The 16,091-nt window shown below is 35.1% G+C and overlaps 1 protein-coding gene across 2 annotated transcripts in view; it reads left to right on the top strand.

Annotated features, from left to right (window-relative positions):
- Nucleotides 1-1,642: 1,642 nt before the first annotated feature.
- The window catches only part of LOC131937810 (G-protein-signaling modulator 2), a 29,496-nt gene continuing 15,047 nt past the window's right edge, over nucleotides 1,643-16,091 (top strand). For both annotated transcript variants that reach the window (XM_059295453.1, XM_059295452.1), the window contains exons 1-7: nucleotides 1,643-1,796; nucleotides 7,271-7,503; nucleotides 7,593-7,728; nucleotides 10,838-10,980; nucleotides 11,443-11,566; nucleotides 14,580-14,695; nucleotides 15,111-15,375. In XM_059295453.1, coding sequence (XP_059151436.1) covers nucleotides 7,283-7,503; nucleotides 7,593-7,728; nucleotides 10,838-10,980; nucleotides 11,443-11,566; nucleotides 14,580-14,695; nucleotides 15,111-15,375 — 1,005 coding nt within the window. In that variant the 5' untranslated portion in view covers nucleotides 1,643-1,796; nucleotides 7,271-7,282. The remainder of the gene's footprint in view (nucleotides 1,797-7,270; nucleotides 7,504-7,592; nucleotides 7,729-10,837; nucleotides 10,981-11,442; nucleotides 11,567-14,579; nucleotides 14,696-15,110; nucleotides 15,376-16,091) is intronic.

The raw sequence follows: 16,091 nt of genomic DNA, 5'->3' as shown, positions 1-16,091 counted from the left end.
GTTATTATTTGTGTCTTTTTTTTGCGCATTCGTTTTGTCTGTCCTTTTTTTTGCGCACGAAGGGGGAATTCGTTTTTGTCGGTCGGGCCAGAAAGCTCTTTTATAGACACCTGAAACAAACTACAAGAAGATAATAATATATAATGCTAGCCGTCCCGGTAGCTCACATGTCGCGAATCAATATGGTGGGAGACCATTTGACGGGAGCCCATTTAATGGGAGCCAATATGTCCGAGCCCTTTTGACGGGGATATTTTTGATTGGGTCGTTTTGTCGGGGGTCGATTTGACGGAGTCATTTTGACGGGGCCGTTTTGATGGTGCACCATACAAACATGCTTCCGTGCATGCGACTCACTAAAAAAATTCAGTTATGTCAAATGTTTAAGTTCAGGGAGCAAACATAACATTTTGGTACAGAACACAAAAGGGGCATGGTCTTGTGCCCACCAACACAGAAGATGTTCTATATACATGTACATGAAACATAAGTAGGCTTAGGCCTAGTATATGTAACACATATGGTTACCATCCAAGGGGGATAAAAATATGAAGTTTTAATTCATTGAGTTGCGGCCCCTGTGGGGCTGTGGCTCTGTGGACGTAGTTGTTTTTTTCATGCTTTTGTGAGCGATGTTACCTGTGTCCCATGTCATGTGACATGGGACTGTGGGTAGTTTCATGCCTAGCCGTGTGGCACACGCAAGCCTGCTGTCTGTGGACATGGTGACCAAGATGTAGACCTAATGAAGTTTGTTTTGTACTACTGTGTTGCATCGCCGTCATGGCTCGATGCTGTAAATAAAGCGAGTACTTGACAACAACTGTCGGTGTCAGTGTGTACTTAATCTCAGGGTCAGCCCGTCGTAACCACAACACCTCAGTGGGTAAAAGCATCCCCCCTGAGTGAGGGTTACATATATAAAAACGTAGTAGGTCAAGTCCTTCATACATGTCATAAGTTAATATTCGGTGTATGACAAAAATAAGCATTTGTACCTAAGCTGTTTTTATTATTATTTTAATATTAATGAATTTAAAGACAAAGAAATATTATTATACCAATTCCTGTTTTTTAATATCAACGATCCAAATTTTAATATTTGATGTTTCTTTTAGTTTTTTCTTACACCTAGGTCATCCATAAATGACGTCACGCTTTTTTGACGATTTTTACCACCCCCTCCTCTCCGTCACACGTCGTCACAAAAAGCCAGACCCCCCCCCCCCTAAAATGACGTTACACCTAAGCCTACAGCCCCCTTAAAATTGCAGTTGAATTTTTTTTAAAACATCGATATTTTTCAAAAATCATGTCTGAACTGTCAAAATAGAGTATTTTAATTAATTCCTATTACAATTTATTAAAGCAGTTTTCTAAAACGCGAAATAACGTCTAAAATTCGTTTTCTAACATTGTTTTTTTATAATTCAAAAGTGTGACGTCGAACCATCTGAACCCCCCCCCCCCCCTCCCCCTCATCACACACACTCACAAAATTACGGATCCCCCTCCCCCCGACGAGTGTGACGTCATTTATGGACGACCCCTAGGCCTGCTTAAATCAATGTATTCAAAAGAACTAGCCTAAGGGGCAAAGTTTTAAATCTGACATTATTAAAAATCTGGCCATGACATATTTGATTTCCGCTCCCTCTGTTAACATTAACAAAATTATTTATTGGATCTTGACTAGACAATTTAAACTAGATTCTATAATCTAGATCTGAATCTAGATATAGATTTAGATCTTGTACAATAATCCTAATAATTTCATACATCTATTCCCCACCATTGTAAGTATTTCCAAATGCGTTTTCTTTTTAGCGTAATTCTAGATCTACCAGATTTAACCAGATCTAGATCTCTAGATTCTAGCTAGTAACTAGGGGTAATCCATCGTTTTAGCATAATCAATTCGGCCGTCGCTAGTAATGTAGGGTAGCGATACTCACTAACTTGAAAGCGTCCTTGGTTGCTAACCAGAAAATGGCTACCACACCTTGGCCTACGATTGGGCAATTTTTTCTGCTTTGTTCGAGAGACCACCTTAACATTAATTTTAAAAATAATTATCACGCGAAAAATGGCGTTTTTTTCGCGTATTTTAAGCTATCTGAAGATGACAAACCTATTTTTGGCAGAATTTTTTTTTTTTAAATTTGCTTCCGACCAGGTAGGCCGTTAGAATTCACAGCTTCCGGGTTTGTTGTTTTGAAGCCATCTCACGGCTCATGCGCTTACCAAAAATGGCGACCAGTTTCGCTTTCACTAATGGGTAGAGCGATAAAACTAATGATTACGAAGCCATCGTTAATTTAAGAAATCGGAACTATCCGTTTCTATTTAAGTCTGTTATTTAAGAATTGTCGGATCTACTTTTGGCCTAATTTCTATGTTTGTCTCGCAAGCGGCGCCTTAGTGAAAGTAGCTCTATATAATTCTTATCTTTCGAATCAAATAACTATAAAAAACCGCAGGTATTTTTAACCAGACTATTGCTATTTTTTACTTGAAAGCATTAATTTTACACGCGTTACAATAAACTGGTAATAATTTATTGTAGGCATGAGATATGCTCTGTAAGAATAATAATGCCATTTTATTATAATCTTTTTTGGTGAACACGAAGCGCGGGAAAATGTGTGACGCGCAAGAATCCAATCATTCGGCTAGATTTATGACTGTTTTTTATGTCACACCTAAAAATAGAATGTTTACGCTTTCTTCATTGATGATCGTTTTCATTATTTTTTTAAACTGAAAGTATGAATTATTAGTTAGATTTCAGGTTTTGTAACTTGGTATACTTACCCTTTATCAAAATTAAAAGCATAGCATGCTGATTGTGAACAAATATAGTCATAAAACACAAATATAAAGTTACAAACAATGCGATGTCGGGATGTGCCACACCCCCTCAAGAAAACACGTGTTTATTAAGCTGTTTATCTCACTTTACAACAGTAATTAAAATTAATTTTCAAATTTTTATCACTTATTGGGTAAGATTAAGCACATATTTACTAAAAATGAAAAAAAAACAAAAGCAAATTCTGTTTTAATGAAGGTCACGGGTCAAGTTTTTTTTTCCTTCTGTCATGTTCAGTGGAGGGTGCCACAGGCTGACCTGACTTTGGAATTTTTTTTTAGTAATAATGACTTTGCACAGAAAGTTAAAATATGCTAAATTGGCTTAGTTTACTAGTGTGCAAGCTATTATTGATACATTTTTAATAAAAAAATCATTCTGTAATTCTCATCAAAAAGCCTAGACCAGGGAAGTCAAACGTAAACATGGGTATAGTTTGAGTTGTTTAAAAACTTTAAATAAAGGACTATTAGGTGTCTAAATGGCACTGTAAGGTAGGGTATTATTAGATTGATGGTTTAGTGAAAAAAAAATGCAAATATTATGTGCCGATTTTAAGAAATCGGCCTCCTAAAAAGGTCACTGAAAGCATGTGTTTTTTTATTGTGACGTCATCGCTATTGTTACGGAAGCTGTACAGTAGTATCCTCTCGCTGCTTATATAATTGTGTTTTCTTTTCACTTGACACTCTTTTCAGCTTATTTTGCTAGCGTAATTAGACTAATTAAGCCTAATTGTGGATATTTCACTTTGCTTTTGGATTATACTATGACTCTAAAACCACAACGATCTGTTATTTTATTTTTTTTGTTGTTCCCTGGAATTAGATCTAGTAGTGAGCGTTGGTCTTTATGTGCTTATTTAGTAAAAATATTTAGGCCTAATTATTTGTTTTTAAATTTGTTATAGCTTAATTAATTTGTTTTACTTCTTATTGATTTTATAAATTTTAATTAGGCTAATTATAATATTATTTTCACTGGTCTTCGTTGATACATTTATTTAATATTAGGCTTAGTAAAGTTAATATTATTACGATTTTAGAGGCCTGATAGATAAATTAAATGATTTTAGCGTTGGGTCTAAGTTTACATTACTAATTAGTATTTAGTAAACCAAGTACGCATGGACTAGGACATGTATGTGTGTGCTGTGCCCGCGCTGTGGCGGGCGAAGCCTCTCTTGCTGACAAACCAGCGCGAGCGAGCGAGTCGTGTGTCACACTTGGTCTGTGTCGATGTTTGGAATGCATAGGCATATGCCTAATTCTCGCTCTCGGGTAATCAATTTTTATGCGCTGACATTTGAAAAATCAAATGACAAATAGACACACATCTTAATTAAATACATTTAATGTGAACTTTACAGGGTTCCCACGCAGCCGGGAAACCGGGAATTTCGATGAATAGCCGGGAAATATCTTTAAAAACCGGCATATCTTGCTTCTCAGGGTTTTTTTCCTTTCGGGTGTCGCGAGATTCGAACCTGGGTAAGTCCTATCCAATCGCTAGTCTCGCAGTGACTCTTGAACCCGTTAGGACGTATAAAACTTGTCTCGCCGGTTCTCGTGGTGCCTCTTTACCGTTGATCTGTTTTCCACCCATCACACATGCGTACATGGTACATCTATGCTAGCCCATAGGCTAGGGTTACCCATCATTGGCGTGACGTCATTTTTTTTTTCATTGTTTTTTTTTTTACGATTAGTTTAAAATTTAGTTTAGGCTACACATGGTTTTTTTTTTGGCTTATTTGAACTCGCCGTGTAGTCTAGAGATGGACCTACATAAACTGTATTATAAGGACTAGGATCGCACGCGAGTACAGTTTTGTTTAATATTGTTACCTATTTTAAGGATAACTGTTCTAGCAGAATATATAACTGTTAGCCAGTGATACTGAATTTGGGAGAAACACAGATTTAAAAAAAAAACACGAAATTTGCAAAAGCCAGCCTTTCTTGCGTTCATGAGAAAAAAATTAAAGGCTAGTGACGTCACCAACAATGTGAAATGCGTAGATGGTCACTTACAATTATTTCATGGAGTGGGGAGATAAAAAATTAACAACTGGAGTAAATAGGGCTTTCTTGAACTCACTGTGACCCCAAGTAGGCCCACGCGTTCATACCGCAATTGACGTCTTTAAGACGTGTTTTCACTGTCGAGCTAAGTCAAAAAATGTGTTATTGTTTGTCTTTATTTGTCTAATCTGTAATCACACTGTTGTGTGCTGACGAAGACCATGGGTTGAAACGTCCATAGTACTTGTAACTGTCTTTAACTTGTGAGGTAACTAATACTATCTGTTTTATTACAAATTGTTGTAAATAATGAGAGGATTTCTAGTGGAGCGCTTTCCGTAAAAACTGAACAGCCGCTAAAAACGACCAACCTCCGGGGAAAACGGACCAACCTCCTCTAAATTAATATATAATTGAGATATTTACCTTGTATATTTACATTATTATTGATTCTGGTTTCCAAAATCTTATCCCAAAATGAGGTACCCACGCTGATATTTCTATCCGCTTTTTTTAGTATCATGACATCATTGTTACGCTAGTTACCTCACAGAAACAACTAGTTTTTGTTTTTTGCGGAATGAACTGTTAAGTCTAGTATTTTAATTATAATTCAATTGTAGCGTGTGCAGAAAAAGTAAAATTGTGGAAATTATTATTGTATTTTTTTCTTCTCTGTGAGCCGACAGTAGCTGCATTGAATTTAATTTGTGACCGGTGGTTAACCTCGTCAACGCTGCGTGGTCTATTCGTCTAGATTTACATAGGCCTAATTTGTATGAAATGTTGTATAGTATTTCTAACAATGCTCGTTCAGTGGCTTTTTTCAGAGCTAGGCCTAATTAATTACGGGCGACTCTTATACTTTATTTATCGGCCGTTAACCTTTGCCATTTTTGCGTATTTTTGCCTACCTTGGTTTTGGTGTAGTTTAAAACTTTACCAAATGATAAAAGGCATTATTCTAGTACTTTAAGCCATCTGTGGATGATATGAAGGTCAAACATAAAATCTTTTACAATTGAGCTGTTAAATTTTTTTTTAATTGGACTAGAATGTACCAAATATTTATAATCAGGGATGTGTCTTTTCTAATTTTTAGCAGAAATCCGATGTTTCCATTTCAGCTGCAATTTTCCTCCGCTACTATCTTTTTCTACTCATTTTTCTACCAATTTTCAATTTTTGTCAATTTTTGACAAAGTGTTAAAAATTCGGAAAAAGCAGAAATCAAATCAACGGAAACAGCCCACACATTTATTCCACATATTCATATTTAAATAGAATATTACAGTACTTATGTCGAACAGACAATCAAATACCAGCATTTCAATTGGATGATTGTGTTAGGTGTGATCAAGATTAAATGTCGGTCAAGATTAAGAATTTTGACGGTTTTCCTAATGTTTCAGAACACAAATTTTTTAATTCCAAATTTTCCACTGATTTTCCCTAAAATAAACCGGGAGTGATCTCCACTAAATTTTCTCGAATATTCTTATATAACACTACGGGGGATGGCAACTCGTGATATAGACAATATTTTTAATCCACATGTTTAATTACTTTAACTTTTTTATAATAGAATAGAATCTCGTAGAAAAAAGAATTGCACACCAAGTGAATGCCAAACAAAATGCGTATAATACTGCTGGATATTATTAGTATTTATAAATTCACATGCATATTTTTGAGAAATCTGAAATAGCGTAAAACTACTATTTCTGGTCAACGCGAATTACTCAAAATTCAATAGAAGGCAGAGAATTATATCTTTTACTTGTAAGTGTAATTTCATTTATCTATCTGAAATAGTACTCAAATTATAGGCTTTTTGAAAAATTGGAAGAAGAAAAAGTTCCACTTCTGGTTATTAGAAATCGCTGAAAAGTTGATACGGATCTACAAACTTGATATTATACTTATATATGAAATTTCATCAACCTAGCTGTTTACAGACATACATACACACACACACATACATACACAGACATACAGACAAGATTGCAAAATTATGTTTTTTGCACAATTACAATACTTTCTCTATACTCTGTATATACAAGAAAGTAAAAATGTCTGCTTTTTTGTGGTTTAATTAAATTTAATTTGGCAAGTCCATGGTCAATGGTTATGCGCGTTGAAATTTATATGAAAAATAGCAGGGAATTTTCTGGTAAAAAAATTGTGGGAACCCTGATATCAGCTGTATTAAACAGTTAGGACAGTAACGGCGTGACATTGTTTTAATTGCCATTGAAAAAAAAGATAAAACGTATTGAGTTCTAGTCCAAAAAAAGTTTCCTCTTTTTTTATGGTCTGGTCACATCGTTTTAATACTTTTATAATTTAAAACATTATTTGCTTGATCTTTTAGTTCACTTAGGTGATGGCATGCTCTTGCATGGAGCTGGCCCTTGAAGGGGAGCGACTGTGTAAAGCTGGGGACTGCAGGATGGGTGTAGAGTTTTTTGAAGCTGCAGTGGAAGCTGGTACAGATGACCTCAAGACTTTAAGTGCTATCTATAGTCAGCTGGGAAATGCTTACTTCTACCTCCAGGATTATGCTAAAGCCTTGGAGTATCATAAACATGACCTCAATTTAGCTAGGTACCAATTGTCATTGTCTGTCCAGTCTTGTCAGTTACTGTATCTGTCAGTAAAATTATCTTGCTTAACATGTGTTTTTTAAACATCAGAACAACTAACGACAAAATTGGGGAAGCAAAAGCCTCTGGTAACCTCGGCAACACATTGAAGGTGATTGGTCGTTTTGATGAGGCCATAGTTTGTTGTCTTCGTCACCTGGAGATTTCTAGAGAAGTTGAGGACAAGGTAAGACATGTGGGCTAGGTGAGACAGGCTGTATTGGTCAAATAATGAAGGCTAGGTGAGACAGGCTGTATTGGTCAAATAATGAAGGCTAGGTGAGACAGGCTGTATTGGTCAAATAATGAAGGCTAGATGAGACAGGCTGTATTGGTCAAATAATGAAGGCTCTGATCATGAAGATTAGTGCCATTTTTACCCAATGGTACAATATTTATTACTATACAAACTGAGAATCAATCCACATTGTTTTTTTAGCTAACAGTGATACATGGTTATTGGAGAATCAGGCTGGCGTAAAATTTATTTTTTCTTCAATTGGCAGTTTTTATTAAATGGGCATGAGTGCAATCTTGTTTATTTTGTCTATTAATTTTGCCATTAAAAAAAAACCCATGAAATCTGCTGATGCCAATGTTTCTAGCATTCATTTAGAATGTGTAAGTTTAAAAAATACAGGTACCTTGGAAGAAAAGACATAACCATTCAATTGAAAATAGAGCAAACTATCATTATAGTTTCAATTTTGAAAAAAAAACTATTTTCATTTTTGTGAACTTGCAAAATAAATAAAAAAACCTATTTAATACAAGGTAAAAATTGCAATCAAAAGAGACTTTCAGTATTATTTCATAGTAACAGAAACTTCTTTTATTTTAGATATCAGCTATATTATGATATTAATTAGTACAGTATTAGTATAGCGGGGGGGGGGGGGGGTTCAAATATTTTGTCTTTAAGCAAAATATTTGCTGTTAACAGTTTTTTGATTGCCTGAATAACAACACACTTTTGGCTGAATACACACTTTATTGAACTGAGTATTAAGGAAATGCTAAAATTAAATACCCTAGATATGTTACAAATAGCAGAAATTCATCAGTGTACAGGTCTACAACTTTTTAGAGTAGGCTTCAAAGTGTGACTTAATCAGCTTATTAACTTAGTATATTAACATTAATTCTATTAACATATGCAGTTGTTTTGTATTGAGGGAGGTTCTAGAAATGTAATATTACATTATGGGATCAAGATGAGTTATACGCACAATTCTTTAAATATTAATTTTTGTTTAAAGTAAATTAAAGATTGTTAAAAAGTTAAAATCACTAAAGAAAGTTTCAGTGTTTAAAAATTTCAGTTTTGGGATTGAATGTTAGGATAAATTAGTTTTGGGATTGAATTTTTAGGATATGATTCACTTTAAAAAAATTAGTGGCACCCCTTTAAAAATGTCTGCTTTTTTGTGATTTAATTTGGCAAGTTAGTTCAATGGTTATGCACCCTGAAAATTATATGAAAAATAGCAGGGAATTTCTTGGATTAGCAGGGAATTTATTCTTGAAATAGAAGGGAATTTATTCTTGAAATAGAAGGGAATTTATTCTTGGAATAGAAGGAAATTTATACTTGGAATAGAAGGGAATTTTCTGGTCAAAAAATTGTGGGAACTAATCTGGTTGATTTAATTTTCCATCGCAGTAACTGAAACTTTCCAATTAGGCTCTTAATGTTGAAGACTTACTTTAAAAAATATTGACTTCTGTCACTATGAAACATAGTATTAGTTTATATATATTTGTGTAGTAGGGTTTATGCGCATTAGGGGTGTTAAGTTTTAGAATAACATATTATGGGGTAGAGATGGGTCTAAAATCTTCAACTAATTTTTTTTCTGAATGTTGTTAATAAGATAATAAAATAAAGCCTATTAAAGGACTGTATATTACACAAAATATGGATTGAACATCTCAAATTATAATAAAAAAAAAGTTAATTTAATAAAAACAGTTCTGTGCAACATTAAGTTTTAGGGTCTGAATTTTGGTTTCAGGATTGGTAAAATTTGTGGACTGATTTTCAGGATTGACTTAAAAAAATCATTGGCACCTCTGTTAGGTGAGACTTGTTAGGCAAGAAAGACAAATGTTTCTATATTGAACAATACACTATATTCAGTTAATTCTTCAAGGGAAAACTCTTGGGGTGGATGGGGGGGGGGGGGGTAATACGCTTCTGGCAGGAAAATTAATCGGAAACAATTATTTTTATCAGTTCTTACACAAACTTAAACTACGTCCATCTTTTTACTGAAATCATGGATTGGATTAGTAATAAAGTATATGGGTTAATTTTTATAACTCTTGACTTAAAATGCGGCTGCTGAATGAGGATTATGCAGTATTAAAAATGCCTTTTTTGCAGTGGTTTTGCCAAATAAAATTCTATAAAATATAAATTCAACCAAACGGGAAAAGTACAAAAAGTAAACGCAACTAAAATTGGTTGCTCTAGCAATATCATTTATGATTTTAAAACTTTGGCTAATCAATAGGTTTGAAAAGCTGGTTACAAATGTTTGTTGCCAGAAAGCATATTTTTAAACTAAAATTGGATATTCTACATTTGTGTAATAAGTACAAAATTATTCCGGTTTTATTAAGGCTAGAAATAATCAAACAAATACTTAAAACAAATAATTACTATAGTAATATAATATAGTAATAAAATAGTAATTTAGCAAACACTTTTATTTTTATTTGGATTATTAGTCAGGGTATGGTGGTGATAGGGGATGTTATTTTATTTAATATAAATACAATACTAGACCATAATAGCGTTGTGTATTTTATCATGGAAAGCAAATGTTGTGACTTTCATTGGTTTGCTCTCCCTGGCCATTCTGGTTGATTTCAAGTAGGGGTTGAGGTCGGTTTTTAAAAATATTTGAATTAATAAAATAATTCAAAACGCCTTTTCAACGGCTTAAATTTAATACAAAAATATGAGTGTAATCGATGGTTCTCAAACAGCTGTAAATTTTTAAAATGTAATTATAATTTTATTGCTAGCCATGGTTTAAAAAAAAAAGATTTTTCATAAAATTAGCATGATTACATAGACTTTTTAAGACAACTAATTAAATGGAGCAACTTGATGGCAGGCAGGTGGGAGAGTGGTTATGGTCTCAAGCCATGAGTAATCAATAAACATAACCTTTTGGGAGAGTGGTTATGGTCTCAAGCCATGAGTAATCAATAAACATAACCTTTTGGGAGAGTGGTTATGGTCTCAAGCCATGAGTAATCAATAAACATAACCTTTATTTCCCTAGGTTGGAGAGGCCAGAGCTTTATACAACTTGGGTAATGTGTGTCATGCCAAGGGGAAGCATCTTGGTCGTCATGGAAACCAGGATCCTGGGGAATTTGCACCAGAAGTGAAAGAATGCCTACAGAAAGCTGTTCAGTATTATGAGTGGGTGTTGTAGTAACCCAATTAAGATTTCAGTATTATGAGTGGGTGTTGTAGTAACCCAATTAAGATTTCAGTATTATGAGTGGGTGTTGTAGTAACCCAATTAAGATTTCAGTATTTTCTGATGGCAATTAGCTGTGATAGTCAAATTATCATCTTATGTGTTGTACTTGTGTTCCCATATGGTACCTTGTTCTCATAAGTCGTACCATGTTTAATTCTGTGAAGTAGAGTTCACTGGTTTCGGCATATGAAGAGATAGTGTAGTTAGCACTATGCCTAGCCGCCTTTACTTTCCCTAACGTGAGTTAGGTACCCATCAGAGTTGGGTGGACTCACTGACGGTCAATTGACTTGAACCCAGATTCGAACTCGAGACTTATGGGTTAGCAGTCCAGCTCTCTACCCCTAGATCACCCCATTACCCTGTATTCCCATCTTATTCTGAAACCTGTATTTCAGTGAAAACTTGGACCTAGTGAAAGTTCTGGGGGACAGATCAGCTGAAGGAAGAGCTTGTGGTAACCTAGGCAACACACACTATCTCCTTGGCAACTTCTCTCAGGCTATTATGTTCCATGAACAGGTAATTAGCTTCTCTTTAAAATGATTCATTTTCAGATGGAGGTGTGCCATTAGCCTCTCTTTGAAATGATTTGTGTCCAAATGAAAGTATGTCATTAGCCTCTCTTTGAAATGATTTGTGCCCAAATGAAAGTATGTCATTAGCCTCTCTTTGAAATGATTTGTGCCCAAATGAAAGTATGTCATTAGCCTCTCTTTGAAATGATTTGTTTCCAGATGAAAGTATGTCATTAGCCTCTCTTTGAAATGATTTGTGTCCAAACTAAAGTATCACCCCGCTTTAACACTTACAAAATGTATACTAGACTTGACCTACTTATACATATACTAAACATGTTATGGATATATGGAACATCTTCTGAATCATTGGGCACAAAACCATCCCTTTTTTTTGGACTGGACTAAGTTTTTGTATTCACTTGCTGAACAAAACATTCAACATGTTCTAAATGTTCAGATGAGTACACATGCGTTGAAAAGTAGTAAGCTCATGCTAATTCCTAGGCCTCAGCTGATTGCAAAATGTAACTCAAATTTACTAATCTTCAGTTTTTGAGCACACACGTTTCTAAACTTATAAGTTCTCTACTAAAAAATTGTTTTAATAAGTATCCTTTAATAAAATCCCGAATACGTTTTAATGAAAAATTTGAATGTTTATTTAACCCATTACATGCCGCCCATGGGCGCCTGAGAATCTTATTGTGTGGTACACACCACTTTGCCCATGGTCGCCCAACTATGTAAAGTACGTTTACTTACGCCTAGTAGCAGATGTCTCCCTGGTAATGAGATTTTGAAGATCCCTTTGGAAGAGGGAAAGAATAAGTTTTGTTTACGTTGTTTTATTGTGTATCATTTTCTGCAATTTTTTTTAAGTTAAGAATTTTTATTTTTTTCTAAATTACTTGCAATACAATTAGTGAAATTAAATCTAATTAAAATGCCTCTGCCGTTGAATCAGGTTTTTATTTATAATGAAACTTTTGAAAAAGAAAGTAGCTCCACGAGACCATGTTGAATTTCTTTTTAGCATTTAATTCAAATTTTTATGGAAGTAATTTTAGAAGTAATGTTTTATTTACGTTTTTCTGTGATTAGTGTTATTATTCATTTATAGTAAACTATTATGCTATTTAACCTTATAATAATAAACTTAAACCATTTTTGTGTTTAAGGTTTTTTATTATTTCAATGTAAGTGGTTATTTAAAAAATATTTTGTTTAAAAAAGTGCCGACATTAAAAAAAAGCTCTGACTTTTCACCCGGCTGTAGGGGAAGTTTAGATCCCTTGGCAAGTAAAGAGTAAATGGCATTACAATTGAGCATGAAGGGGTGACACTTGTACTGACTATAAAAACAGGCAGATAACAAGTGATACATATTTAGGTTTAAAGTGGGACAAAATTAACGTTAAGAGTTGAAGAAAAAACAAGTGTCATAGTCCCTACTCTAAAATCTAGATCCCAATTCTATTCTTAATAATAGGCTTGTGGATAGGGTCTCAGTATAGTTCTAACTGGATCTCAATATTTTGATAAGGTCTCAGTATAGTTCTAACTGGATCTCAATATTTTGATGGGGTCTCAGTATAGTTCTAACTGGATCTCAATATTTTGATGGGGTCTCAGTATAGTTCTAACTGGATCTCAATATTTTGATAAGGTCTCAGTATAGTTCTAACTGGATCTCAATATTTTGATGGGGTCTCAGTATAGTTCTAACTGGATCTCAATATTTTGATGGGGTCTCAGTATAGTTCTAACTGGATCTCAATATTTTGATAAGGTCTCAGTATAGTTCTAACTGGATCTCAATATTTTGATAAGGTCTCAGTATAGTTTTAACTGGATCTCAATATTTTGATGGGGTCTCAGTATAGTTCTAACTGGATCTCAATATTATGATAAGGTCTCAGTATAGTTCTAACTGGATCTCAATATTTTGATAAGGTCTCAGTATAGTTATAACTGGATCTCAATATTTTGATGGGGTCTCAGTATAGTTATAACTGGATCTCAATATTTTGATACGGTCTCAGTATAGTTATAACTGGATCTCAATATTTTGAATGAACTTGACAGATGCACTATTTCTGGCAGACTAATGTTTAGTCATTCAACAAAATACAAGCTGATCCTAAAGGATATAACAATCAACTGAACAAAGCAGTATGTTATAAACCGCAAATAAATATTGTATCAAAACATTCCTCTCCTCAAGTATTGAATGGTGTTTTTTAATTTTTAAACGTCTATTTCTTCTTTGGGTAATATTTGTTTGACCTGAATTTAGAAATAAAATTCTGAGAAGGTATATCAGTAAACAAAATGTTTCTCCGGTTAATTTAATAAGTATGTTCAAATAACAGCAAGCTGGGGAAATGGCTACCATTAGGTAGAAGGCGATTCTAGTGTGGGTTTAGGCTAGGGTAGTAGCAGGGAGGTTAATGTCTTACACTCTGCTAACATAATTTCAAGCTCAATTGCTGACACTCCAATAATTTCTAAAGTCTTACATATTCTTTAATTTTAGGTAATTCATTGTTGCATCGTAGGCATCATAGCTACACCATTCTCCTTTAAAATAATTTCATAACTTGCGTGCCCATAATCTCCTTTTTTTTACTTTGATTACTCTATCTATTAATTATGTAGGCCTTATGTATATAGCAGACACTCCAGGTCAAAGGTAGTGTTTTCTAAAATGTTCTATAATGTGTTATGTAAGTTTACATATTCTGTGGAGAAAATGTTTCCAGATAAAATGAACTTCTGGCTGGCTTTGTAAAGACAAGTGTAGTGTACAAGTCATGAGTGTCAGTGTCAGGAAGTGATTGTTTCAACTCATTTCTTTTCCCACTCATAAGTGTCAGTGTCAGGAAGTGATTGTTTCAACTCATTTCTTTTCCCAGTCATAAGTGTCAGTGTCAGAAAGTGATTGTTTCAACTCATTTCTTTTCCCACTCATAAGTGTCAGTGTCAGGAAGTGATTGTTTCATTTCTTTTCCCAGAGGCTTTCAATAGCCAAGGAATTTGGTGACAAGGCTGCTGAGAGGCGAGCATACACCAACTTAGGCAACGCCCACATTTTTCTTGGAGACTTCGAACATGCAGCTGATTATTACAAGTAATTAACTAATAACATCCATAATAAATAAAGATTGGACACTAAATGATTGGTTAAGCACTTGAAAAAAAAATTATAAAATATTATAATTATTATATATTTAAATTATAAAAAACATTCAGTAAAACAAAAAGCATTATCTTGGAGAATAGTTAATATTTTATTTTGTTTTTGTCTGAATTCCAAATAATCTTAATAATACATAAAAAACCTTATGAAGGTTTAACAAAAAAAAAAACTCCACCTTTTAGAAAGTTCTAGCACATTCTGGCACAACAAAATGTTTCTTTGTTAGAAAAATTCCTGCCACATTAGACAGTAAATGGTCAAACACATTCAATAATCAACTGTCAGTGCTTGGTGAAGCATTTGCCTTGTATAAACAAGATGTAAAGGTTGCTACTGTTTCTTGTAGGAAAAGTCTGCAGATAGCCAAACAACTGGGTGAACGGGCCTTGGAGGCTCAAGCCTGCTACAGCCTGGGTAACACTTACACACTGATGAGAGACTTTGAGACCTCCATCAGATACCATCAGCGCCATCTGTTGATAGCCCAGGAGTTGTTTGATCGTGTGGGAGAGGGGCGGGCTTGCCAGAGTCTGGGAAATGCCAATTGTGCTTTAGGGAATCACAAACTTGCTGTTCAGTTTGCCAGCCGACATCTGGAGATTTCTAAAGAGGTGAGCTTTGTAGAGGCTGTAAGACTGGGGCCATCATCATGTACCTACTGGGGCCATCATGTACCTACTGGGGCCATCATGTACCTACTGGGGCCATCATGTACCTACTGGGGCCATCATGTACCAACTGTAAGACTGGGGCCATCATGTACCTACTGTAAGACTGGGGCCATCATGTACCTACTGGGGCCATCATGTACCTACTGGGGCCATCATGTACCTACTGGGGCCATCATGTACCAACTGTAAGACTGGGGCCATCATGTACCTACTGTAAGACTGGGGCCATCATGTACCTACTGTAAGACTGGGGCCATCATGTACCTACTGGGGCCATCATGTACCTACTGGGGCCATCATGTACCTACTGGGGCCATCATGTACCTACTGGGGCCATCATGTACCTACTGGGGCCATCATGTACCAACTGTAAGACTGGGGCCATCATGTACCTACTGTAAGACTGGGGCCATCATGTACCTACTGTAAGACTGGGGCCATCATGTACCTACTGTAAGACTGGGGCCATCATGTACCTACTGTAAGACTGGGGCCATCATGTACCTACTGTAAGACTGGGGCCATCATGTACCTACTGTAAGACTGGGGCCATCATGTACCTACTGTAAGACTGGGGCCATCATGTACCTACTGTAAGACTGGGGCCATCATGTACCTACTGTAAGACTGGGGCCATCATGTACCTACTGTAAGAC

Source organism: Physella acuta, unplaced genomic scaffold, assembly GCF_028476545.2.
Source record: "Physella acuta isolate Inbredline_101_S28 unplaced genomic scaffold, ASM2847654v3 ptg000223l, whole genome shotgun sequence".
In the NCBI taxonomy this organism is placed as follows: Eukaryota; Metazoa; Mollusca; class Gastropoda; family Physidae; genus Physella; species Physella acuta.
Note: the sequence above shows the minus strand (reverse complement) of the source record. Positions and strands in the feature narration are given on the sequence as shown.